The sequence below is a fragment of the Zea mays genome, chromosome 8, assembly GCF_902167145.1.
Source record: "Zea mays cultivar B73 chromosome 8, Zm-B73-REFERENCE-NAM-5.0, whole genome shotgun sequence".
Lineage (NCBI taxonomy): Eukaryota > Viridiplantae > Streptophyta > Magnoliopsida > Poales > Poaceae > Zea > Zea mays.
In genome coordinates this window covers 148955185-148982324 of record NC_050103.1, presented here as the reverse complement: position 1 = coordinate 148982324, position 27140 = coordinate 148955185, and the positions used below count along the sequence as shown (strand labels likewise).

The 27140-nt window shown below is 43.7% G+C and overlaps 2 protein-coding genes and 1 pseudogene across 4 annotated transcripts; 1 reads left to right on the top strand and 2 right to left on the bottom strand.

Moving 5' to 3' along the window:
• On the bottom strand, positions 3373-7337 carry LOC103637371 (ribosomal protein L10A pseudogene; annotated as a pseudogene).
• LOC103636093 (probable ADP-ribosylation factor GTPase-activating protein AGD11) lies at positions 17614-19321 on the bottom strand. The gene is made up of 3 exons (NM_001301540.1): positions 19095-19321; positions 18738-18833; positions 17614-18090 (listed from the first exon to the last, which is right to left on the bottom strand). Exons 1-3 carry the CDS (start codon positions 19239-19241, stop codon positions 17803-17805), a joined length of 531 nt encoding a protein of 176 aa, NP_001288469.1. The 5' UTR covers positions 19242-19321; the 3' UTR covers positions 17614-17802.
• A 2241-nt stretch (positions 19322-21562) lies between these two features.
• On the top strand, positions 21563-25182 carry LOC103636092 (uncharacterized). 3 transcript variants are annotated; one of them, XR_557792.3, is made up of 4 exons: positions 21563-21881; positions 22006-22149; positions 23939-24080; positions 24701-25182. XR_557792.3 is itself a non-coding variant. In XM_020542849.2 (4 exons), the coding sequence occupies exons 1-3, from the start codon at positions 21606-21608 to the stop codon at positions 23964-23966; spliced, it is 441 nt and encodes a 146-aa protein (XP_020398438.1). In that variant the 5' UTR covers positions 21598-21605; the 3' UTR covers positions 23967-24080; positions 24701-25182. The 3 variants fall into 3 exon arrangements, 1 of the variants encoding a protein (XP_020398438.1); XR_557794.3 differs by having other exon boundaries at positions 21568-21881; positions 23939-24089; XM_020542849.2 differs by having other exon boundaries at positions 21598-21881; positions 22013-22149.
• Positions 25183-27140: the final 1958 nt, after the last annotated feature.

The following is a 27140-nucleotide window of genomic DNA, read 5'->3' as shown; positions in this document are numbered from 1 at the left end:
AATTTCTTTTGCTAAGCTTGCACACATAGCTCATTTAAATACCTTTGATTATATCTCTTTTATATGCTATGACTAATGTGTTTTCAAGTTTATTTCAAACCAAGTCATAGGTATATTGAAAGGGAATTGGAGTCTTCGGCGAAGACAAAGGCTTCCACTCCGTAACTCATACTTCGCCACCACTCCGAGCAACTCTCTCTTCTTTGGGGGAGAAATGAGCATCAAGGAAAAGGACTCCATCCTTGGGTGAGAGAGTAAAAGCTCAAAAGCAAAAGGACTGGACCTCGCCTTTGGTATAATCTTAACTCATTTACTTATAACCAAAGGGGAGGAACTTACTTCAAGGGCTCTAATGACTCCGTTTTTGGCGATTTATGCCAAAAAGGGGGAGAAATGAGCCCAAAGCAAAAGGACCGCACCACCACCACCACCAAATTCAAAAACTTAGTGCTTTCCAAAAGTCTTTATCATTTGGTATCCTATTGTGTTCAAAAGGGGGAGAAAGTAGTATTTCAAAAATGGTATATCAAAACCCTCTTGAACACTAAGAGGTGGATCTCTTTTAGGGGGAGTTTTGTTTAGTCAAAGGAAAAGCATTTGAAACAGGGGGAGGAAATTTCAAATCTTGAAAATGCTTTGCAAACTCTTATTCATGTACCTTTGACTATTTGCAAAAGATCTTTGAAATAGATTTACAAAAAGAATTTGCAAAAACAAAACATGTGGTGCAAACGTGGTCCAAAATGTTATATAAGAAAGAAACATTCCTTGCATATCTTGTAAGTAGTTATATTGGCTCAATTCCAAGTAACCTTTGCACTTACATTATGTAAACTAGTTCAATTATGCACTTCTATATTTGCTTTGGTTTGTGTTGGCATCAATCACCAAAAAGGGGGAGATTGAAAGGGAATTAGGCTTACACCTAGTTCCTAAATAATTTTGGTGGTTGAATTGCCCAACACAAATCTTTGGACTAACTAGTTTGTTCTAGTGTATAAGTTATACAGGTGTCAAAGGTTCACAACATAGCCAATAAAATGACCAAGTGTTGGGTTCAACAAAAGGGCAAAGAGCCAACCGAAGGCCCTCTGGTCTGGGCGCACCGGACTGTCCGGTGTACCACCGGACAGTGTCCGGTGCACCACCGGACAGTGTCCGGTGCACCAGGGGACTCCAGCTCGAACTCGCCACCTTCGGGAATTTCCAGGGGCTCTCGCGCTATAATTCACCGGACTGTCCGGTGTACACCGGACAGTGTCCGGTGCGCCATGGAGAAGCGGCCTCAGGAACTCTTCAGCTTCGGGAAAAGCCAACGGCTCGTCAGCTATAATTCACCGGACATGACCGGTGTGCACCGGACTGTCCGGTGTGACTCCAGCGCAACGGCTATCCCGCGCCAACGGCTACCTGCAGAGGCATTAAATGCGCCGCAGCGCGCGCAGACGTCAGGTTTGCCCATACTGGCGCACCGGACAATGAACAGGAGCTGTCCGGTGCGCCACCGGACATCAAGGGTGGCCCACAAGTCAGAACTCCAACGGTCAGATTCCAACGGCACTGATGACGTGGCAGGGGCACCGGACATGTCCGGTGTGCACCGGACTGTCCGGTGCGCCATCGAGCAGACTGGCTCCCCAACGGCCACATTTGGTGGTTGGGGCTATAAATACCCCAACCACCCCACATTCATCACCATCCAAGTTTTCCACTTCTCAACCACTTACAAGAGCTAGGCACTCAATTCTAGACACATTCAAAGAGATCAAATCCTCTCCAATTCCACACAAAACCCTAGTGACTAGAGAGAGTGATTTGCCGTGTTTCTTTTGAGCTCTTGCGCTTGGATCGCATTCTTTCTTTCTCTTTTGCTCTTGTGATCAACACTCAATTGTAACCGAGGCAAGAGGCACCAATTGTGTGGTGGCCCTTGCGGGGAAGTTTTGTTCCCGGTTGATTGAGAAGAAGGAAAGCTCACTCGGTCCGAGGGACCGTTTGAGAGAGGGAAGGGTTGAAAGAGACCCGGCCTTTGTGGCCTCCTCAACGGGGAGTAGGTTTGCAAGAACCGAACCTCGGTAAAACAAATCCACGTGTCACTCTCCTTATTTGCTTACGATTTGTTTTGTGCCCTCTCTTGCGGACTCATTTATTATTACTAACGCTAACCCCGGCTTGTAGTTGTGATTATTTTTGTAAATTTCAGTTTCGCCCTATTCACCCCCCCTCTAGGCGACTATCAATCTTCACCAAAGGCATGCCTTCGAGCGTCTTCCTAGAGTTTCGGTCCGGCATAAACGTCCGTTCCACCGACATTCCTACTACGCGGGGGGGGGGGGGGGGGGGCTAGGCAGTATATTGCCAGGATATCCTCTACAATAATTGCTGGTGTAATCTTGATTAATCGGTGGCTGCCCTCCCGATCTCTCTCTCTCTCACACAGGAAGTAAGAAGAGTTCAACTATTTTTAGTATGAACTTTTTGGGCAGCTAAATTAAAAAATTACTCAATAACTTTTGACAATGATGCTACAAAACCTGAACTAAAATCAAAACTTTGAAGTGGTTGCAGCAATAAGAAATATAAAGGAAATGGGATACACACATCAAGGAGAAGCTATACAAAATAACAGCCTTAAAGAAAAGAAGTACCTCGATTCCTCTGTGACGAGGTGGCTCCAGTACCTCCGATCATCTATCCCGGTAATAGTCATTGCCTTTGATGATATACTCATGCAAAGGGCTCCCTTGTTCTTTAGAATCCAGAATTCCTAAAATAGACAGCATGGATGGCTATTAAGCAAAATAGACAATTTCAAGCAAACACAAGGCTAATAACAGAACCGCATCCACAACAGATCGGCCCTAACATTTATCAGCCAAAATGTCTTGGATTTTTAAACCCGATGCACGTCTACATTCTTTAGTTTAGTAATAGCAGCCGGATTAGTGACCAAAAACTTCCTACAAGGTTCTATCCCGTAAACAGAGGGGCGCTACCCCGAGGGCGCAGCAGCAATGGCGGAAACTCATGGTTCCACAGTAACAGAAACGATTGGGTATAACATATAATACACATATTATACTGAGCCTCTCAAAAAACATTATATAGAGAGATTACAAAGACAAAGGGGAGAACATCTGCCTGGACTCAAATATATCATGCCAACCAAATATGATCTAACAAGAGTTTTAGTTCAAGACAACCTCGGTTCAAAAACCAAATATCATGAAGAGCAGACTTCACAAAAAAGCAGACTTAGAACACCCTGCATGGTTTCCCATGGTGCTCTTGATGTAGAGGCATCTTACCTGCAACGCATACATCGCAACGTGTTATAACCAACTCCTTCGACTTACATTCTAAAATGTTCATTAGATGTAAACACAACAGGAACAATTCTTAAGGCATAGATGCAATAAAGACCAGAGGATCACTCACATTCTGCCAGTTTTTCGTCAGAAGAGACACGAGGAAGTTGACGCTCATTTGGATGTTCTGTTGGATCTGCTTCTCCTCCATAGACAGGTTACCGACCGCGACACCCATGCAAAGGACTTTCTTCAGTTGAAACTTGACTGTAGCCTTCGTCTCATTCACCTTGGATTCCAGGGATTCCTGGTGAGTGACCAGAGTGGGGAACTTGCCTGCAGGAGTGATATCAACATGATTCAATCAGCTGGGCAGGCAAAGCAGACCACATATAGCAAAAGCTCTCAAGATGAACAGCTCCAAGAGTATGTCATCAAGCAACTAATAAAACAGTTCAATACAAACACAATGACAGGACATTGCCTTGCAACAAGTACCAAATTAGTCATTATCATGCAAAACTACATACAGAAATATGAGACAACACTACATTGCATGCTACAGCTTGGCACGCAAAGTAACAGTCATGTCAGAAACGGACTACTTGCCTGCCTTGTTGAGACCAGGACCAAGGAGACGTGGAATTTGCTTGATGATGGTCTCTGATGCCAAAAAAGCATGGTACTTCTTGGCAAGCTTCTTAACAAGCTTCTTGTTCTTGTTCATTTTCTTTAGGGCCTCAACATCCATGTAGTCAAGTCCCATCTTCTTAGCCTGAGAATGCAGTAAAATGGTTTGTGTGGGGAAAAGTTGATCCAGATAGGAAGGGCACTTGCATTATATATCTTAGCAAAACTTTCAATCTTCCATGCAGTTGAGCAGGATTTGTATAAGCAGATTTGATTGCAAATGGAATCAAGTGCGGGCTTGGACTGACTAATACATGCCAGCCACAGTTGAGTAACTCGAAGCATTAGTGTTTTTGCAGATTTACTACTGCAAGCATGTTCAACAACTAAATAAGTACATTTTCAAGTGCATCATCAACTGCCTATTTACCTCCTCAACGTGCTGGGCATCACCAAGCATGCACACCTTCATCTTTGGACGAGGGATGCGAGGCAACTTAACAGAGCCACTGAAACTCTTGTCCTTTTGTTGATCATAATTCTTCAGACTAATCTGAAGCTCAACAGTCTCAGTGAACTTCCTATTCTTCTTGGCATCCTGAACTATCTGGGAGACGACATCCTTGAGAACCTCGGACTCCAGCTTACTGCAATAATCAATGGGCAGAATTTATTAGGCAGAGATAATCTATCTGGATGGGAACAATACTCTAGAATTCCAAATACTCATGCCAATAGGAAGAATTGCAGAAGGCAAAAACAGTAGAATAATCAATAATAATAAGCAAGCTACGTGAATCCATCTCATGTGTCGAGACAAGAACCTGAATCTATCTCACATCTAGGGGTGAAAACGGGACGAGATTACCCGGCGGGTACCGGATACGGGTACTTAAAATACCTGGTTTTTCGGGTACCGGATACGAGTAATTTTGTATATGGGTCGGATACGGATACTACCCAGATATACATCAGTCGGATACGGATCAGTCGGATACGGGTAGGATACAGGATGACCACTACCCGACAAATACCCGAGAAGTACGGGTAGGATACGGGTACCCGGTTAGCGGGTACCCGCTTCAGTTCCTGCGTGCGTCAGTGCGTTGTGCGTGGAACGTCTCCAGTCGGCCCATGCTCGTTTCTATTTTCTAGTGCCTGCTCGTTTCAATTTTCAAGTCTAGTCGGCCCATGCTGTCATGCACATGGCACATGCAAACAAGCCCAGTCGGCCAGCCGGCCCCGGCCAGCCCATCTGGCCATCTATTCGTCCAGACGTCCACCACGCGACCACGGAGACAGTCTGCCTGAATCGCCGCACCCGCACGGCCGTAGCCCTAGCCGCCAGGCACCAGCGTCCGGCCGGATATGCTGCTGATTTTTTTTGAAATTGTGTTTTTAGTTCTATAATGAACTTGTGGTTAGTAACTTGAATTGTATGTGTCCATTTTGTCAATATTTGGCTTTTTCATCAGGACCGACTATCCGACTAATACTCGTTATCTATCCAGGTAATATCCGATATCTGTTTCTTACCCACCCTAATTATTACCCGATCTCGTCCTGTATCCGTCCCAGATTTTAACTATCCGTATCCGATCCTGTATCCGAGAAAATTGTATTAGGATAGGATATGAGATGACCTAGTATCCGTCTGTATCTGTCCCGTTTTCACCCCTACTCACATCCACTTTCATTATGAGAATGAACTAACAGTTGGACCCGGCTCCCAAAGAATCAGATTGGAATAAGCCTGCTAATGGGGGTCTAATCCACCCCAACCCATAGCCAATCAGTCAGCTGTTGTAGCCCAAACCTATCCAAAAATCTAAATCAAGCACCCACCCCAACATGCTCTGTAACACACACACCCAAGCCATCCCATTTTAAACCGTGGAGCATGCTAACTGATGATGTCAGGTTGTTTAATGGTCCATCCCCAAGCTGTCCTAAATATATAAGCTTAAAACATCAGAAGTTTAAAAAGTTAAATCACAGATCATACTGAAAAGGGCAATCTGTAGAAGAAATGATCCGATCTTGGCACACTCACTCGTGATGAGGTGTGTGTCAATCTATAGAAGGGCAATGTGTAGAAGAAATTAGGAGGTGTGGGTGTCACAACGAGAAGCTACCAGTGCATCTAACCTCATAGTTGCGGAGCAGACTGGCAATCAACATCGATATTGCAAGAACAAAAAACTTCTGCCCAACACATGCTCGACTTCCAGAACCAAATGGAAGAAATGATTCGGCCTTGGTACACTCACTGAAAATATTTATCGTAGTTGATCCTTTAGGTGCTCCTAATATTTCTGCGGTACAGAAACAAAGCAATAGATTAATCACCAAGAATCTTGCAAAAAGGCAAGAGAATGGTAAAGGCCTAACAATTGTGTGACTAATCCAACAATAATGAAAACATGGAAGATAGACAGTCTTCAAAATGGTGTTACAAATGGCATGCTGCTTATATGGTGTCAAGGCTCTGGCATTTTATTGGAAGCATCAGGGTAAACAATTTTAACAGTCACAAATAAATATGATGCTATTTAGTTCACATAATTACATTGTGATGGTTAATAGATAATGTTAAATCATGTTTAACGAGGACCTATTCAAACTTATTAGCGTTGTCAATCAAGTGTGAATCATTACTGTTGTCATTTACATTACACTTCTTGAACTAAACAGCTACATATATTTTATGGATGGATCAATAACCATACAAAAAGAATAGGTCAGATTACGTACTGTCATGCAAAGTGGCTTTAAGTTCACCCATGCATCCATAGAAAACATTCAGAGAAGAGTAGTAGGTGCAAAACAGAAGATCATGGTTCTGGCTAGCTAGCATCTATTGAACGGATGGACCGCTTGTTGGACACGGCGTATGCAGTTTTTTTAATCACACGGCGTATGCAGTTAGTTGCAGCCTTGCAGGTCCATACCGGGTTCATATGCGTGCGCAGCATTGCTTCCTCTGTATAAAAAGCTAGGCACATGGTCTTCGCCCCAGGAGCAACAGGGAGTTTGCCTCACCGCCATTCCAAGCACATATTCCCGGCCCGGGAGCTCACCAACTACCTTGCACTTCGATTCATCTTATCGCGACACGCACAAATATATATAGATTAGTACCTAGCTAGATGCTCATTTAGCTGCAGGGTAAACTACAGAACAAAAGCAGAGCTAAATGAATCCAAATGACAAAAACATAGGGAAGAGAAACAATCATTACTTTCACTTCTTCCTCCAAGTCTTCTGCTTTCCGCGGGTGGGCGGAGCTTGTGTATCGAGTCACGCGAGATAACTGCACGTGCACATCCAAACCATCCGCAGAGGCATCAATTAGCATCCCATCACCCAAATTGAAGAACCACCGCGTCAACATCGCTCAAACAGGAGAACCACCATGGACTGCCATGGTAGTCGTGTGGCCCACCACCGCCACCTTGATCCCGGACTCCTGCGGCGCACCTCGCATGCATCACACAGGAAGGTTGGCTAGAATGAGAGATGGATCTTGGCCTTGGGGGTTTGGAAATAGATTTGGTATGGGACCCTAGGGCTTTGTTGCTGTGATGCGACGACAAGCTTCCTTGGGCGGCTTTCAAGTAACAATACCCATGGATTGCACTGAATAGGTTCACCGTGGAACCGATTCTCCTTGGGCAGCTTCTCCTCAGGTGGCTCCTCCTTGGATGGCGATTAGTAAACCTTCGGTGTAGGCGCCTAGACTTTCGCCTGCGGCGACGGGTGGCCTCCTCCTTCTCTGTCAGCGGCGGGATTTGGTCCTCCTACGCCGGTTCCTCCTTGGGCGATGTCAGCGGAGGAGGCAGGACGATCTCGGCAGGTCACACGCCTTGAAGTAGAGGGCCCCGTGAGCAGGGTTATACAGGTGCCAGCAACCTCCCGCCGCATCTGCTGCATGCCGGAGGAGGTTGTTGGCGGCTGGCGGGGGTTTGTTGGCGTGCGCGGAGGGGAGACGGGGGGCACGACGAGTGGGAGCCGCATGGCGTACAAATTGCGTAGGTTGTTATGATGGAGCACACGGTGTGGCGGAGCCATCGTGGTGGAGGAGGTCGCGAAGTCATCGGCGCAGATGTCGTGGAGCCGCAATAGCAGTCTACGGAGGTTGGGGAGCTCGGCTATTCGACGCAGGGGGCGGGGGTTTCACGGAGTCGGGGCTCTGCGCGCGCGGAGTCGGCATGGATGCCGCGGAGGTTTTGCGGAGGAAGGGGCATCCGCGGAGAGGGGAGGCGGGCGGGCGGGGATTGCGGCGGGCAGATCGCGGCGGGCGGGCGGTGGGAGGCGGGGGCGGTCTACATTAGGGTCTTAATAGTTAGTAGAGAAATCACGTCACCACCTATAATTACTCTGATGTTTATCTAATATGACCGCTCCATTTCATCCATCGACCATCGTCGTCCAACCAAACACATTATTTAACCAGACGGTGATTATGGGGCCGTGGGAGTTAAACGTCGTTGTCAGCGACCAAACAAGCTAGCGCTGGTCATTCCGCACTGCACCGGAGAATCTCTGCGTGTGCGATGTATGTTAGCATCGGTCAGGACAGGAGGCACGTCAACGTTTCGGGTTTTTTTCCCCCTTTGTCTCCTACTACTTTACCAACCCAACCCGAAATCCTGAAGATGTCTACGGCTTACCATTTGACGACTTTTTAAATTCTTCCTTTTCCCACGGGTGGAATTCTGAAGCACCAGCAACCAGTAACACCTACCACTACCGCCAACTTACAGTCGAGTGACGGTGACGCAAAGTGAATGTTTTGACAAGCTGCCAAGTCACACATCTGAGCTCGCTGAAAGAGAAGGGGTATTTTGTCAAGCACTGTCGATCTGTCCGACACTCCGATTGTCGTCGTGAGTCGTGACGAAGAATGCATCGCACAACTTGTATATTTTGGAAAGGTCATGGTATGGCTCATCGTCCATTCGCGATCCAAACTGAGACACCACAGGTACACGCCATGACGCTATGCATCATCCGCCGATGGATTCCACGTCAACGGTGGCAATGGCGAACACCATGTGCTGTCAATATGTAAATATATATAGGATATTGCTATCTCATACCCATATCCACAGCAAACAAAAAAATAGTCTCGTCGAATCACCTATATCCACTAGTGAGTATGAGTCACCCATCGGGTCACCCCGTACCAACAAAGATTAAAACATTTACATTATACAACTATTAAGTATATCCATCTAAATATCATTACATAATTTCTAGCATCATTCAATCGTCTATTCAAGAACACTATAGATAATTGGATAAAGTGGCAACACTAGGATAGTGCCACATAACACATTACATATTCCATCACATGATCATCAAATGGTTGTTAAGTATTTTATGACATTATCGTTTAAAAGGTTGTTAAATAGTCAAAAGAGATGGACGACTAAAGCCTAAATTCATGCTTTTGGTCTAAGTTTATACCGAATATTTTATACCCACGGGTTAACATGTATGCATGAGGGCCCGTTTATCTATTGGGTGAACGTTTTTGCTCAATAAAAGACTCATTAATAAAACATTTAGTTCATATACATATCCTAATAACCTAAATATTAGGTCGCTCGTAACCATTGACATATCTACATGGGCCTGTGGGGGCCGGGGAGGCTGGGACCATTGCGTGGAAAATACACAAGCGTCTACCGGACGGGCGCCAAAAAAAACTGGCCAGCAGATCACACAGAAAGTCCATACAAGTCTGTGAAACGGCCATAAATTCGCAAAGTGACTGGAGGTGCTTCCGGCGAAATCGCCGGCGGTGCGACTGTGCGAGCTGAGTGAGGAGTGAGGACGACTAGCCGAGCAGCAGAGGCAGAGCAGGGAGCTGAGCTGCTGCAGTGCAGTGCAGGAAAGCGCAGCCCGGCACTCGATGAGTCCAAAGTTCATGGCGCGACCTTTTACAGCCTTTTTACACCAGTGGTCCTCGAAGCCTTCTTCCCAGTCCCAGGTCCCCTCCGCCCCTCGCCCGGTTGGGTTCCCAGTCCAACCAATCTACAGTAGTCGCCGGTCAAAAAATGCAATTATTTGGATTGACTAGGCCAGTCATCTGTACTGTACTGTACACCATCGTCTCCTGAGTCCGGGTCCGGGTGTCCAAGTCAGGATAGGAATGGGTCCTGTCATTCTGCACAGTACTCCTACACGCACATGTTCTGTTTTACGTAAACATTGTTTATAAACACCCATTTCCAGTGTTAAGTACCGTACGTGGGATTGTAGTCGGTGGGAGATGCATAATGGCGTTCCTTCCTTGTTTTCTGTTTATGTATAAAGATACGACGACGTGATGGATCATGTGTGAGGACTTTAACGGCGTCTGGTTTTGTCGCTCCACCTCACGTCAGGTCAGGGCGGCTGGACAGAACAGAACCTCGTGCAAGAGGTGCAACTGCAAGGGGGTCGCCAGCCATATCCGATATCACCGTGTTGCAGTTTCTACGTTTGAATGTGTGATTTCAATAACTGAGACAACTAGATAAACTAACCTCTACTCTAGCATTTGAGATAAATTATGTCCATATCCAAGTTTGAGCGTAACAATAAAAAAACATGGTAGTAACCATAAACGTTGATCAGGTGCTCAACATAGAAAAGAGGAAGGAGAAAAAAAACACAAAATACAAGAGCTCATGGAAAATGTATAGCTAGAACATTTTGTTAAAACAGGTTAACACAAAATATAATGCCATATTATTAAGAGGTGGGTCTAGTAAGACAACTCGGTCATCTAATGCCACAAAATGATAGAATCATATGCATTGTATATAGGCTTAAGTGACACGCGTGAGAGCAATAAAAAATATTTACTGTTTTTTTTGTGAAAATTGATAAGTATGCTCTGATATGTTTAAAAAAAATAATTAAGAGTTAGCATGCCTTAGAAGTGATGAGGAAATACAATATACAATTTTTTCCAAGGCCCCGAATATGTCCAGTGGTGCACCAGACACGTGCATCGAACATGTGTACCAGATGCAAAGATCCACGACTTTGGTTCACCAGAGCATGAACACGAGGAAGGAGTCGTCGATAGCAAGGCAGAGCCCTCGACTTGCTCTGCAGAATTACGAAAGGAAAAGACGTCAATACCCATGTTCAAGTCTATAACTCATATGTATAGGCTTGAGGACATGAATATAATTTTGCCGAAGTTGATACCTCACAACTATAAATAGAGGAACAATGACATGCATTAAGAACGCTTTTTGGTCCAGAGTGAACTACAACGCTCTGCCTACGAAGTTGTGTACTTCCTTCACCTTCACACTATTGACTCTAAAGCCAAAAGTATATTTGTAATCATTTGCTATATTGTAAAGAACAACCAAGTCCCTGTGGTAGCAAGGTGGGACGACCAAGTCCATGTCAAGCAAGTCTGTGAGGCAGAGCGGTCGACTAGGTACCCGTCACGCAGGGCCAACAATGTGGGACGACCAAGTCTCCGTCGAGCAAGTCTGCGAGGCAGAACGACCAACCAAGTCTTCGTCGAGCAAGTCTGCGAGGCGGAATGAACGACCAAGTACCTGCCAAGCAAGGCCAGCAACGTGGGACAACCAAGTCCCCACCGAGCAAGTCTACAAGGTGAAACGGTCGACCAAGTACCCACTGAGCAAGGCCTGCAAGGCGGGACGACCAAGTCCCCGCTGAGCAAGTCTACCAGGAAGCACGACCGACCATGTACCCGCCGAGCAAGTCTGCGAGGCAGAAAGGCCGATCAGGTACCCGTCGAGCGGGCCCGAGTTCTGGACCGAAGCCGCGAGCATACGTCGACCACAACAGGACATGTCACTAGGATCCCAAGCGATAGGATGAGGCACACCACGACTCTACACCCCTTTCTTATAATATGAGGGTATTGTGGCGTCTGATGGGACGAGGCAACCCTGGTCAAAGGCGACCTCAACACCAAAGTCTCCACAGTAGCCAGTATGTCGAAAGCGATAGAACGGGGCACCATACAAGAGATAGGTGAATGTCACACCCGGATTTCGGGGCACCAAGACCCGGGCGCGAACATAATCACCAGGTGTGCTGGGACCAAGTCTCACACATATGATGAATCATGGCACAGGATCGAATGTCACATCTTTACTATATAAAAGAAGTTCTGTACAAAATAAATAATTACATTATAAGGAGACAACGGTCCAGCAAACCAAAGTTGACTGGGAGACAACGACCTAGACCTCTCACGAACACATCACATCATCCTCCACGCGCCTCATCCTGTGGTACCTGTTCTTGACCTGTGGGGGGGTGTGAGACAGCAAGAGTGAGCTCACATACGTTCATCGCTCAACAAGTTGTGGGGAATAATGTGCATGAACTCGCCAAAGGTGGGAGCTCACGTGAAGTGTAAGGCTTACCAAAGAGGATGGTTAGAGCTGAGCATTGCTTTTAAAGTTGGTCAAAATTTTATTAGCAATTACTAAGTATAAGTAAATACCAATCCAATTAAGTAGTAGAACAAAAGTAACAACCTCACCTGCGATGCAATGCATATGACAAATTGAGTTTAAGTTCCATAATTTAATCATGTGAGTGTCCGAGCCGCTCATGACCGTGAGCACGGCTAGTATACCAGTTTTACACTCTGCAGAGGTTGCGCATCTTTACCCACAAGTCGTGTTACCCATTTGCCACAGAGTTGATCAGACTCCATACACCTCTACCAAGGAAGCGAGGCAGGGTACCACTACGAGGCCTTTACAAAGTTCCATTAGCTTCAGAAAACCCGCTACAGTTTATAGGAAGCTCCAGTGCAGGGTTCTTGCCTGACCGCCATCGCAGCAAAATCAACCAAGGACCTCCCTACACTGACCACTCCCCTACTGCCCTTGCCCCTTTCGGGTAAGGTAGTCCTCCACTAGCTTTCCTAATTAATCAGCCAAGGGCGTCCATAAACCCTTGTGGTAGCACTGTTTTCCCGGGTGGTTCTCCATGTTCCCATTAACATAATGATCTTATCATGAACAATAATAATAAACAGATAATAATAAGTATAACAATGAGTGATGAATATCTTTATACCCAAAGCCACATAAAGCAATAGCATGTACTACCCAAAAATTTAGTAGTTAAACCAGTGGTGAAACAAGGTATAAAGATAGTCAAAATCTAGGGTATCCTATTGGGTCCCATCAAAATTAACCTATGCAGATCATTATGATTAATAAGAACATGACTGGGTAAAAGAAGTGATCAAGGGCACAACTTGCCTTCAATGAGCTCCTGCTCAGCTACCTCTACTTGATGAACCCCAGATTCCACAGTGGCTTGCTTGTCTACTCGCATCAATACAATACATACATAGCATAGCATAAATTAACATCACATCAAACATGCAAATAGAATATACAGTAAAAATCTACACATTAAAATGAAATCATAGGAATTGGAATCACTAAATTTGGAGTTATAGAATTCAAGTTATGAATTTCTTAAGGTTTAATGTGCTTGAAATAGGATTAAATGATAAATAACTTTTCTAACTGTTTTCATGTCAAAACAGAGACACCAAATGGTAGAGAATATTATTACAAAATTTTAGAAATTAGAATGGCTCAATTTGGAGCTAAAATGAATTTTCTATGCATTTTACAAGTTTCTAGATTTGTTTTTGTATTAAAAACGAAATTCTGTAATTATTTCTCTGTTTTTAAACATCCCAGGACTCGGCCTCATTAACAGAAAATAGCAGGGGCTACGGTGAAAATGTTTCTAAGACTCAGAGAGTCCCTGGCGTGGACGGCGGGTTGATATGACAAAAGGACAGGGTCTTATGTGAATAATGGGTCGGGTGAAAGGGTACAGGGTTGTTTGAGCCGTCAGATCTGGTTTCAACAGTTCAGATTAGATGTACCAATGCATGAACCGGTACACTCTGTTGATCGCAGGATTCGAGATCCACGGTTGAGAAAGTCCCACGCTATTGACTTAACCTAGCCACCGGATTCAAAATCTATGGCCAAGATTTCATACACAAAGAGTTACACGATCTTCTAATCTCTTCCATACGATCTAAATTGGACGGTAGGCGCATCGTCTTCTATCTCCGATGGCTGGGCATGGCGGAACAGTGCTCCCGCGGCGGCGATCCAACCGAAGAAGTCCGATCTGGTGCCACGGAGCTCCCTACCCCGACCAGCCATGGATTCGCAAAATACGGGGCGAGGTGAACGTGATGGCCTAAGACTCACCAATGATTCGGTTGATGGCGGTGTCGACCCCGGTAGTTGGCGGTCCCATGGCGATCCAACAGCCCGGCAATGAATTGCCCACGCGTCGAGGCATCACGCCGCCGCCAAAGCCACGGACACAACCCGCGAGCTTGACCCTTCGTCCCACTGCTTCGCTGGTAGCTCGGTTCGCACGCTTGATGGCGAGGGAAAATCGCTAGCATTTATAGGGCAGGGGAAGAACCGAAGGCAACGTCGGCCCGCAGAGTAGTTTTCGGGGAGTTCGGCGCAATGGTAACAACCCACCGTGGAAGATGCCCCAGCGGAAGCGGACCCACCAGTCAGCTGACAGGTGAGCGGCGGACTTGGCCCACGCGCGGGATCCGCGACGGCTGGTTCGGCCAGCCGAGTCCGCGAGGAAGAAGCTTCTGGCGCCAGGGACCCACCACGAAGTCACTGCGCGCGAGACGTATGGAGCCTGGCGGCGCAGGGAATCCATCGACAAGGGTTAGGCGCAGAAATGGGCCAGCACACGGGAAGATTCGGCCCAAGACAGCGATTTTCCTTTTTCTTTTATTTTCTGTTTCCCTTTTCTTCTCATTTTTTATTCTCAATTTAAAATTGAAAATTGGTGGTGAACTTGTTTCCAGTTAAAGGTACAGTTTGAAAATATCAGTGTAAAAAGTATTTATTCTGATTTTTATGTCATTTTATGTAGTATATTTCTTATTTCTTCCCTTCCCTTATTTCAAACCCTAATTCTCAATTTAGGGTTCAAGCTCCTAGTAATTATTATCTTATTGTGATTATCCTTATTATTTTTATTTAATGCACAAACATATAACTCCAACATGATGCATATTATTTTTTTATCATTTGTTTTAATTCATCTCTAAATTTTATATATGCTCTTTTTATGATGCAAATGAGGCACATAAAATAAAGAAATCACTATTGTTGGGGGCCTTCGGCTTCCGAAGGTCCTCAAAAACATGATTTAACAATGTTTCTAGAGTATAATGTGTGAACAGGTATCTTCGGACTCGAGTCGGTACCACAGTGGGAGAAGCCCAAAGAATACGAAGGTCGACACAGCACCGAAGCTGTGAGCAGGAAAGCTTCGGCGTAATAGCAGAAAAGGAAACCGACTTAAAGATGAAAAGGCTATTCAGACCTCGGTGAATTACTATAGAATTACTACCAAATGTAAAGGGCATGGGTGTAATTTTATATGAGCTATGCCCGTGCCTATAAATAGGTGAACAGTGCCTCCGTACTGTTCACGCTGATTTGGCATTTACTTTTGCGTCACGCTTGTATTTTTACCTTCTTTCAAGCCGAAGGTATATTTGTAATTTAATATCATTTCTATGTTTCCATAATAATAATATAGAAATGAGTTGATAATTATACATAATTGCGTACGTTATATTCCATATAATTCCTTCTTCATTATTATATGTTGTGTTAATGAAGGTATGTCCTTCATAACCTTCGTCCGAAAAGCATTATATCTCAAGGAAAATAATGCTTCGAAGGACGAAGGACTTTAACGTTTAACATTTTTTGTGTTGCCTTGTTCTTAACTTATAGCATTTGAGAACAAGTCCCAACAACTATATATTCCTTGTATACAATTTTGAGTATTACAGTGAATTTGCGTGCACAGAAGGACGATGTAGGACCCACGACGACAGGAAAAAGACGTGTCGTATGGATCAAGCCACGAAGCTGAACCGTGGGACCCCCGTGTGTCATCATAGGGACGTCAACCACAAACTCGCCACAGGAATAGGTGTGACGGACGACACCATACCGGAAGCACTACTTCGCACGACCTAGAGGAGGGGTCCCACCACAACAACTGAAGGAGTCTCTCTCTCTAAAAGAGACATCGATGTAAGGCCTGCCCCTTGAGATATAAAAGGGAAGGACCTTCTTCCTCTCACACACAAAAACATTTGTTGTAACACCCTCAAAGTAATACTACGATCAGCACTACACTAAAGTAGGGTGCAAAGCTGAACCAGTATAACCCCGTGTCACATATTTGTTGTTGTCCTAGTCATTCACCGTTCGACGAGTCCACCCTAGCATCGCACACCAAACACAAATCTAATTGTCCCCCGGTTTCCAAATCCACGATAGTTGGCGCGCCGGGTAGGGGGTCGTTAGCATGCCAAGTGACATTTTCCACTCAGATAACCAGTTCATCAGCATTTGCCAAAGATGGAGTTTTTACGCTTGGGAGCAGCATCAAGTTTGGCTCCCTCGACTTCCTCACCAACGCCATCGGAGAGCTCCGTCTCACTAGTCTTGACGTACTAGCCATTGCAAGCATGGCACCCGGATTCTCCGCCGAGATGCCGGAAAAGCGTGCCGCTACCCTTAAGCGACGCCCAGCCGACCCGCTACCACCATTAGGCATAATGTGGGTGAGGCACCGTCATCGACTTCTAGGACTACCACCAACAATTAGCAGAAAAGCGACAACAAGCACCTCCATGAGTCTACCACCCAAAAGGTGTACGCGACGAAGCCCTCTGGTCCGTTGTGTCCCTAATGGCTGGAGGTCCCAATCGCGTTCGACTGACACAATCATCCGAGCAGGATTTCGAATCCCAGGACCTTTCCCCTTGTCGTCGGGGCTGATCGTCGGTCCAAAGTGTCTCTCTGGAGTCCCCATGAACGGAGGGAGCGCTCTAAGCATCATGTATGTTGAGACTTTTGATGCCCTACGATCGCACGCTCCGCTCTGCACCCGAGCACTGCACCAATCCATGGCACCACGCTTGGCAATGGGGCCCACCCGCTCGGGCGAATCGTTCTGCCTGTTACGTTCGAAGACCCCTGTAATTTCCGCTTCGAACAACTGCATTTCCGCTCCGAACAACTGCAGCTCACCCAAGACGCCTCTACATGACAAAGTCAAATAGAGGTGAAGACTGATATGTGGAAAGTATAACTAAAGCTACACTACAGCTACTCCTAAGGCATGAACGATAAATAAGGTAAACATGTTGGTTCGATTGGATTGTGTTCGGGGTTTTCACTCAGTTGTACAATATTTATAAGGAGGGAGGTCGAGACCTGTTCCTAGTTGAGATCTGGACTATGGTGTGCCATCTAGCGTAACCCGTAGACCGTCTGGGCCCAAACTGTCCAGGCCATATGGTCGGACCATTCGACCGTGCCCAGTGCCAAATATGGTGCAAAACACATGCCCCCCGCGCTTTTTGGTGAAGCTTGGTTAACCAAAAGCAACTAGAACTACCAGCCTCTAGAAACAATCGATTCTGCAAGTTGCCTTGTTCCTGAAATACGAACTCTAGCCCGATACAAGTCACTATCTCTTGTAATAAAAAAATATAACTATTTGATAGAACTATAATGCACATGGGCCATTTAGGATTGCATCCTCTTCGGCTACCGCTACATGATCAACATGTCAAATGGCAAGAGCTGGGTTCTTTTCAACTAGCAAGAGCTGGGTCGACTGTCTTTAATCCATAACGATTTCTACTATTTTTACACTGCTTTTATCTCTATAGATTACAACTACAGTTCAAATAGATTACTTTAATGTGAAGCGAAGAACCTGAGCAGTGCAAGCTAGGCAGCGCTCATAACTCTTCTCATACACCCTTAGAGCCAGGGAGGTGGACCCACTGAAGTTGGAGCTCGATTTCGCCACACTCTACGTTCCTTAGCCGTACGACCAGGTCTTGCTTCACCTTCCCCTCCGATATGTATATGGAGCTCTCCTCGGCTAGGCAGTTCTGTCTGTTGGGCACCAGCTTCTTTACCACCGTTTTGTCAGCGACACCCTGGAGCTTCATCTTCACAATCTCGACTAACGGGCGGATGTCCAGCTCCGCGTTACCCATTGCATCATCAACGAAAGTGTCCTTGTCAAATACTTCCTGAAAAAATAAAAATGAGAAAGAGTTATTACTTGTCAATACTCAGCATGAGCGTCTGTCTCTTTAAGAGAGTTGGAAAATGAAGTCACGGGTGTGTAATCGCTAGGCTATAAAATAGTCTTCTGAAAGGACTTGGAATCAGTGTTTTTGAGCTAGGAAAGTTCTTGGGACTCAACTCAAATATCAAAACCACAGGCAGGCTCACGAAACTGATGCGTGCAACGTAAAAGCTTAAAACACCGTAAATATGGCTTAATCTGAACTGTATTGGCTGGCATAGGCAAATTACAAGTGTGCATGTAAGAATAGACAAAGTTAATTTCCATAATATGGAAGTCATTCGGTAGTGACCGCATGCTGAGTTAGCATATATAATCACTAATATTACATCAGGAGAGACGTGATTTTCTCACCGTACAGAACAACTTTAATCTTTTTTAAAAAAACTGTAGTACGAAACATATATGGCTCACGAATGTTTCGTTCAATTGATTGTACATATAACAACTAACAGCTACACCTGCACATATCAAGGAAGACGAGTAATAGATTGGTACTACTAGCTAGCAGTAAATTATTTCCTCTGTTACTCGTTTGCTCAGAATACTTGTAGAGTTCGGGAAGGAAAGGTGGAAGCGAAGGCGTACCAGTCTAATAGGAACGGCAGGGTCTTCAATAGAGAGGGTGAGTTTTTCGTTCCATTCCGGATTGATGCTCTTCTTGACCACTCGCGTCTTCACTTTCTGTGAAACATTGGGGGGAAAAAAACAATCACGGTTAGCCGGCGCACGCAAGTGTGAGAAGAGAGACAGACAACTCAATAGGGCAGGCAACTCTGAACAGGGAAAATAAAATAAAATGAAAAATCCAAACAGCTATATAGCATATTAGTCGTGATCTGTGCTGTAGACCGGGGATCGATTCGAGCGGAATTCGCCGGATCTCTTGCCGATAAAACCTACCAGCAGCAAAGCAAACCAAAAGGGAGGGGAGGAGAAGCGGACCTGCGCCTTGCCGATGCGAAGGACGACGTAGGGGTCGCTGGATCGGAGGTCGCGGATGGCGAGGTCCACTCCCCTCACCACGCGCACCTCCAGCAGCCCAGCGAGATGGTCCAGCGGGGAGATAACACCCCTCTTCTTCCCCACCATGTTCTCCCTTTCCCGCAGGCGCAGGCGCAGGCGCAGCTCTTCTCAGTTGTTCGTCGATGGATTTCTGTGGTTATATTATTATCTATCAAGGAGCATTCCTGACCCCTATATAGTACAAAGCGAGCTGCCGTTGGGCTGGGCTGGGGTGGGCTGGCCAAGTCGGCGCTACACGTCTACACGTACACCTACATCAGACAGTGTTGTCCCTTGACCTGTGAGTGTTGACCGAGGTGGGCCGGCGACTCTTCGGCCGCAGGCCCGTTCTCCAGGCTGTTGCTGTTTGTGGGTGTGGCTGGGTTTGATCCGGTCGCTGCTCCGCGTCTTCTCGATGCAGAAACGGTACGAAACGGACGTCGTTATGATTGCATGGTGGTTTTGGACTGTGCGATCAGATGGAGGCTTCCTGGCACGGTGCTGGCTGGCGCCTGCCGTGCGGCTCTGACCATTCCCGACGAGGCAGTATGCTAGTTTTACTTTACTTTTTTTTTTTAAAGCAAGATATAAGATTTGAAGAGCAAACAGTGGCGGATGTACGACCGGGCTGCCCGGGCTGCAGCCCGGTCACAGCTTAGTAGAAACAGTACCATACAATAAATTTAGCCTAGAAAAAGCTTAAAAAACTAGGTGTGTGTTTGGTTTGGCTTTTGGCTTTGGCTTTTGCCTCCTAAAAGCCAAAAGCCAAACCAAAGGGTTGTATCTGGGAAGCAGCTTTTTCTAAAAGCTGACTTTCTCGCAGTACAAAATTGAAAGCACCCTTGGACCTGCTTTTAGTAGCTTTTCTATTGAACTGTAAAAATATATATCGAAGAATTTTTAACGGCTTTTAGTGGTTTCCACCAAACGGTTTTTAGCTTTTTAACAGCTCACAGCCCACAGCAGCTTTTTCCACAGCTCACAGCCCACATCAGCTTTTTCCACAGCCACAGCTCAACCAAACAGACCCTAGGTCCGACTCTCGACCCCTCTCTGCACGTGCCCGTTGTTGATCGCTCCTCAGCCATGCACTGCGGACTCAGCTCTTCCTGCACGCGTCGCTGCGGCCTGCGCCCTCAGCTCCTCCCCCACGCTGACCGCCAGTCTCCTGCTCCACCGAGCCTTGGCCAGGCACTGCCTCTCCTGTTGCTTGCTGGCCTGTTTGGTGCTTGCTGCTCCGTGGAGTGGAGGCATGAGCGTGCTACACGGGTGAAACATCCCGACTAAGGGCTTGTTCGGTTATTCCTATCCCATATGGATTGGATGGGATTGGAAAAAATTGTGAAAGATTTTGACTTGTTTGCACTACAAGACATATAGCCTTCTATGACGAACACCTTGTGACAATAGATCAAAATGTCATAAGTGTCTCATATTTATGACGTTTTGTAGGGGTTGATTGAGTTCAATGACGAAAAGAAAATGTTAGTCATTAAGACCAACACAAAATCGTCATAAAACATGGAAGATGCTATATTTGTGACGAATGCTCTTACAATCTCGTGACGATTAGTTAGTGTCACTATTTCATGACAATGTTGGTCGTCATAGGTTCTCACGTTAATTTCCAAAAAAACAAAAATATAGGCTCCACTACAAGTAATGAAATAAATAAAAATGGTAATGAACCAAGTTTAAATATTAATTCTTGTTTAAATAAAAATGAATTAAAGTTAAATTTCCTACATATATTTTTCATAAATATATTAGTAAAGACTTAAATATAATATATTCATATAATTTTCATAAATATATTAGTAAAGACTTAAATCTAATATATTCATGGGAAATTTGGTATACAACAATAGCTAAAATAATAATCAAATTGTAAAAAATAGAAACATCTTTAAAAAAATTGGACTTGGTTGTTGGAACAAAAAAGTCGACCACCTAATATTATTTAGCAATTTTGGGTTTAACTTAGTACCTAATAGGACCATTTCCAAGGTCACAGCATCAAGTCAAATGAAGGATCATGCTTAAGATACAATATGATTTTATTTTAACATTCCCTAGCCATTTCGAATAAAAAACAATTATAAATTTTGATCAAAATAATTCAAAATATGGTATGGAGTAAAAGCTTGAGATAAAAGTTTCATAAAAGGGTGTCTCCTTTTAGGATACTTAGGGTCTGTTTGGTTTGTGGCTAATATGCTACACTTTGTCTAAGTTTATCGTTCGAATTGAAAAACTAACCTTAGACAGAAAAGTTAGGCAAAGTAGGATAAGTTAGGCAGTGAACCAAACATGCTTACTATTCTCTATGGTTTAAATGTCTTTGAAAAAATAAATAAATACTAAATATGTTTAAAATAACTTGATATAGAGTTATACTTTAATCTTATGTATTATCTCTTTTTATTAAAAAATATGTGGGGTATCCTCGCCATGGAGGGCTTCACGGGTGCGCACGTTTCTTCTCGCGTCATCTCCGCTTGCGCCGCCCCTAGCCCCACCGTCGTCCTCCCCGTGAAGCCGCCGGTTGAGACGCCCCCCTCTCGTGTTGCCTCCATGTCCGCGCAGATATGCCTCGCTCGCCACCCCGTCGTGTTCCTCCCCGAGACACCGTGGCCAGCCTCTAGCCCGCGCTCTTCCTCGTCACGGCGATGCCGGCTTCCCGGACCCCTTCCGGCTTGCTTCCATGCCTTCGCTTCGGTTTGTTCTGTAAGTGTTCTTCTTTCCCATCCTTTCCTCCAGAATTTTTCCTTCTCTCGGTTGGATCTGCCAGAGTGGTCAGTCTGTCGGTTTGCGTCGATTCAATGGGGTTTGGCCCATATTGCTGGTATAGGGCGCAGGAGAGGCTACACTTCCTCTATGAGTCAAGGTTGGCCGTCGGCAAGAGCTCCGAAGGGTTCCAGGCGCTGCAGCAATCTACACCAGGGCCAGCTTCGCGTCCACTTCTGCACAGGCGAGTGCGGCTAATTGTTCCAAGGTACTACTTAATTCCTGTCTCAACATTTATCGTACCTCATTTGCGTGTGCAGATCAGCTGACTTCAGTGTAATTCAAAGCCGGAACAGATAAAAGTGTGTCTTTGCCGATGATGTTAAATAGAGTAATACCTGATTATTGCTGTCAAGTGGTTGTGTTAGTAATTGGAATATTGTTGGAGTATGTTTCCCTTTATCTTTCCATTTTATCATCTGTCAGTGCTCGTGACTTTATGGTCTCTAAATTTCTTAGATAGTTCATGTCGTACCATGAAATGTGTGTCTGTAACATTGGTCAACCATATTGTTCATGTCTTCAACTCTATTTCGAAGTCACAAACTGATCACTTGGAGTTTTGGACGTGAAGCAACGACAGGCATCAATGCCTACTTCATATATAAAACTGCTTGCTTGTTGCATGCTGTTACAGCACCTAAGACCTAAGTACATACTTGCTTCCTTTTCTTATTTGTATGCTAGGTCCCATGGACCCCGTTTTGTTTTGGGTTTCCCTACACATTGTCCCCGGACTTACAGATGACAAATATGATGTGTTCTATGAGTCACGTCGAAAGAAAGAAATGTACTTTAGCATTTCACTGTACATAAGTCCATCGATTTCACATTATACTCTTCTACCTAACAAAGCCCAAAATTGAGCTACACATCTTTTTGATATTAGTACGTTAATGTTAGTCAATTGTTATCAGGCAGCGATGTCTGATTATAGATCTCAAAATAAGACTGTCATTTCCCCTTAGTTCAGTTAGTATAGTTGCTTAAATTCAGCAAGTCTGAATACTTCAACAAGGCACAATAAGGGAGGTTCAGCACGTAAGTTAGTATAGGACCATGTGTAATCTATTTAACAGAGAAAATAGGCATAAAAACGACTAGCCTGCAGTCGTGCGGATATTTGAATATAAGTGTTCAGATGGGCGAGCGCCCTTGTGCTTTCTCTATTGGCTAAAATTCTTGAAAAGCATGTAAGCTTTTCGCAAGGTTCGTTAGTAGTGACTACCTGTTTGTAGTACATGAACATTAGTATTTTACTTCCCTCAGTTCACCTTTCTTGTGCTTGCAATACAATACATTATTTTTTACGGTGAATTTGTAAACCATATTTGGTAAGTTATATTTATACTAGCCTAATGCACTCGACTCTTCTATTTAGATTAAGTTTGGTGAATAATTTATATGTTTGTGTAGCGAAAGACTCATATTTATTTAGTTTTTTTCTTGTCAAGGATAGAATATAATTTGGTGCTTTGCTTGTGTAATTATGTCTACGCACTTAAAAAATGGCACTTTCCTTACGCCTTGGTACAGTGCTTCAATAATGAGTGGATAAATGTTCTATGAAGTTGATCTTATTTTTTTGAGAATTCAGCATTAATAATCATGTGCCACATTATCCAAAGCTTATGGTATTCTTTATATGATTTTAGTGCTAATAATGTTGTGCCACTACAGGGCGGTGCCGGCTCTGATCTGGTTTATAAAGTAGCAAATTTTGAATTTGTTTTGTTGGCTCTAAATTCTGTGCGAACACTTATTAGTCTGCTCTGTTTATTCTTTACTGCTTCTTATATTATATTGTTTGCTCTATTGAATGTTTCTAGGTCTGCTTTATCCCTTGCTAACATGTACCATGCTTTTTCTAAGCTGATTACTGTAGTTGCAACTCCAAATTTAGTTTCTAATTCCATCTAATAATTTTTTTTGTTAGTGGCTTTAGTATTGTGTGATTTTTACTTGCGTTCCTAATAATTGATTCGTTTGATTAACAGTTTAAGCTTCACCTCTAGTCATGGGTAAAGAGAAGTTACACATCAACATTGTGGTTAATGGCCATGTCGACTCTGGCAAGTCGACCACCACTGGCCACCTGATCTACAAGCTTGGAGGCATTGACAAGCGTGTGATTGAGAGGTTCGAAAAGTAGGCCGCTGAAATTATCACTACTCTTGAGGCCATTTTTCTTGAGCTCATGATATGTTTATAAACCCAACTAAAAACTCCATAGAGAAAAGATTGTTGTTAATATTCAACATATAGCCGAGAAATTAATACATTGCCCACTAATAGCTAAATGCACAATATATAAATGGATGCAATCCATAGATTAATAAGATGATATCCACATTAACAGATTGTCCATGCACAAACATAGAAATTACATATCTAGGTACCACAACCAGATCATATTACATTCTAGACACAACTAGCAGCACAAAAGATATGTAAATAAAAGATTACTTGGTTTATGTCTAATTTTCTGAGTTTATGTTCATACTAATGAAGTATCAATATTGATTTGAATATATAATTATGCTTTAAATTCAGTAAAAGCACATGTACTGTAGCAGCATGCAACATTTTTTCTATAAAAGCATAAGTCATTTGTTCCCAAATTAACCATATATGTAGACCATTTGATGCTTTAATGTCTGATTATGTATTTGTATACATATTTTTAACTATGTTTTTGTTCTTGTTTGGCTGTGTGTGCATGGTTACATATGAAGTAAATAAGTTATGCTTATTTATAGGTTCAGGATGTTCAGGTTGAGCTTGAGAAGGAGAAGCAAGAAAAAACAAAACTTTGACAAGTGTTGGATAACTTGAAGACGGAATCAGAAACTTCAAGGGTAAAACATTATGAGGAAATAGAAGTTGTAAAGATGACATCACAAGAAATGCACGTCCTCCTTTGTTAACCGCTAAACTTCAACCAGGGCCAGCACAATCCAAGGCCATAAAGTTTCTAAGCCCCCAACAGTGAATTATTGTAGTATGTTTCTTTTTTGAAAATTGGTTGTTGGTTGAACTATGTCGGGTTGTTTTATCAATAGTTGGTTGCTAGTTTTTCACAAGTAGGACTTAGTGGCTCCAAGTTTGTTGATTTTTGTTACTAGTAGCCTTAAGTTTTGTTGAACAATGTTGCTTCTTGCTAGATGTATTGTGACCTATGAATTGGAATTTGTCTGCCACAATTTTGGTCATTGGATATGTAAATTTGTGAAATATGTCATGTGAACATTTGTACGGTTGAATGAAGCCAAAAATTAGGCCACAAATTTTGATAATATAAAATAGTATTCATAGAAAATTATAAATTAGATTTAATGAGGCCACAAATTTGGTCTAGCACTAATATGCGACATTTTATATATTATGACAACAAAATTCGTCATTGAAAAGTGCCATGTCATATTGATAAACGTCATAATCATTTGTCGCATGAGCTCCACATAACCAGTGTGCTGCTTCTTAGTGACGTTTTCTTTGAAGTAATGACAGTATGTAAATGTCACAAAATCTATGACGAAGTAGAATCGTCATAATTTTAATGACAGAAAAACTTCAATTTGTCATAGAACATGTTTAGCCACGTCACATAGATGACAAACAAAAAAACGTCACACAAGCGTCATAGATTTCAATATATGACATATATTCACTTATCAATGACAAAAGTTGAATGTCATAGAAGGTAAGCTGTGTTGTAGTGTTGGGATTGAAACCCATCCAATCCCACCCAATCCACATGGATTGAGAGCAAAACGAACAAGCCCTAATTGGTAAAGATGGAACCATGTTACATTTGGTTTGATTACTGTTGAGCATGAGCGTGCTACACGGGTGCTTTATGCTGGCTATTGTGATAGGTAAAAAGGTAAGATTATTTGGTATTTTGGTTTGATTAATTATTTGCTAGGTTAGTTGATAAAATTAAATTTCATGTTTACTCATCAACTTATTTAGGTTATATGTTTCTTGAGTATTTAAATTTTATCTTGCTACTTATGTCATATTAAACATCAATTAGATTGTTTTCTTTTGTTTAAACTTTTCTATTATCTTAGCTTATTAGCCCCTCTCTTGTGTTGTTTCTGGATCCGCCACTGAGAGCAAATACAACAAGTTGCAAAGTCTTGAAAGAGAACACACTCTAGTGGCTCTCAATCCTAAAACTAGACTATCACCCATAAGCCTCGGAGAAAAAGATATACGACCAGTCATGCCAAGAGATATGACGCCTCTATATGAAGGTCATGTGAATCCGTTCGTTAAAGGATATGCCATGAACGCAGCCAAAGGATTGCCGCAAAGATTACCTAGTAACATTGGAGAGGATGTCATAATTTGTTGGGTTCGAATTGCCGACTCAGCCACACGCTTGATCCTTGGGTTACCCACCATTTTTTTCGAGTTGTTCTCCTCATTGCTCTATCCATCATGTTCACATCATAGGATAAAATATAATTTTTAGAGGGGTCAATACTTTTTTGTGTCATCTCTACATCATATGAATCCTTTGAGTTCAAAGCAATAGTCTTGGAATCAAGACTAAGGTTTCTATAGGAGACAACCATCCGACCCTCCCCTAACTCTAGATTTTCCAAAGCACTAGATGAACTATTAGAAGTAGCCATCACCATCTTATTGCCCGATAAAGACCCGTTCAACTGTTTCTCAGTGTCTTGCTTAGAATGGATGACAGAGCTTAGCTTCTGATCCACAAAAACATCAATGATGACACTAAAAGCAATAGATGAACATGTCTCAGTTCTCCGTGATCCTCTGACTTGCCCACCAGACTATGCAGCGGCTTGGGAACATAAGGACTCTAGGGAGGATTCTATACTTGTGAAGTGATTGCTGGGTTCACTTTGCACATATATTTTTAGCTTCTGGAGGGGCCTGGTAACCCGCATGGATGGTAGTGAGATAGGGCTTTTGGGACTCATACACAATGTCTGTACGGGTACAACACCACCCTCGTGCTGAGACGATGGGGGGATTTGAAATATCTCTCCGCTTTTTGTTTTTTGGTTGTCTAATCAAGGGCAAATCCAGGCCTTTTTAGGGTCAACCGACCCCCGTAATTTTTTGAATATGTAACGGAAAAACTGTGTTAATTACAAAGACTTCTATAGACTATAGTGAAGTTCCAGTAAATAATACTGATGACCTCGATAAAATATT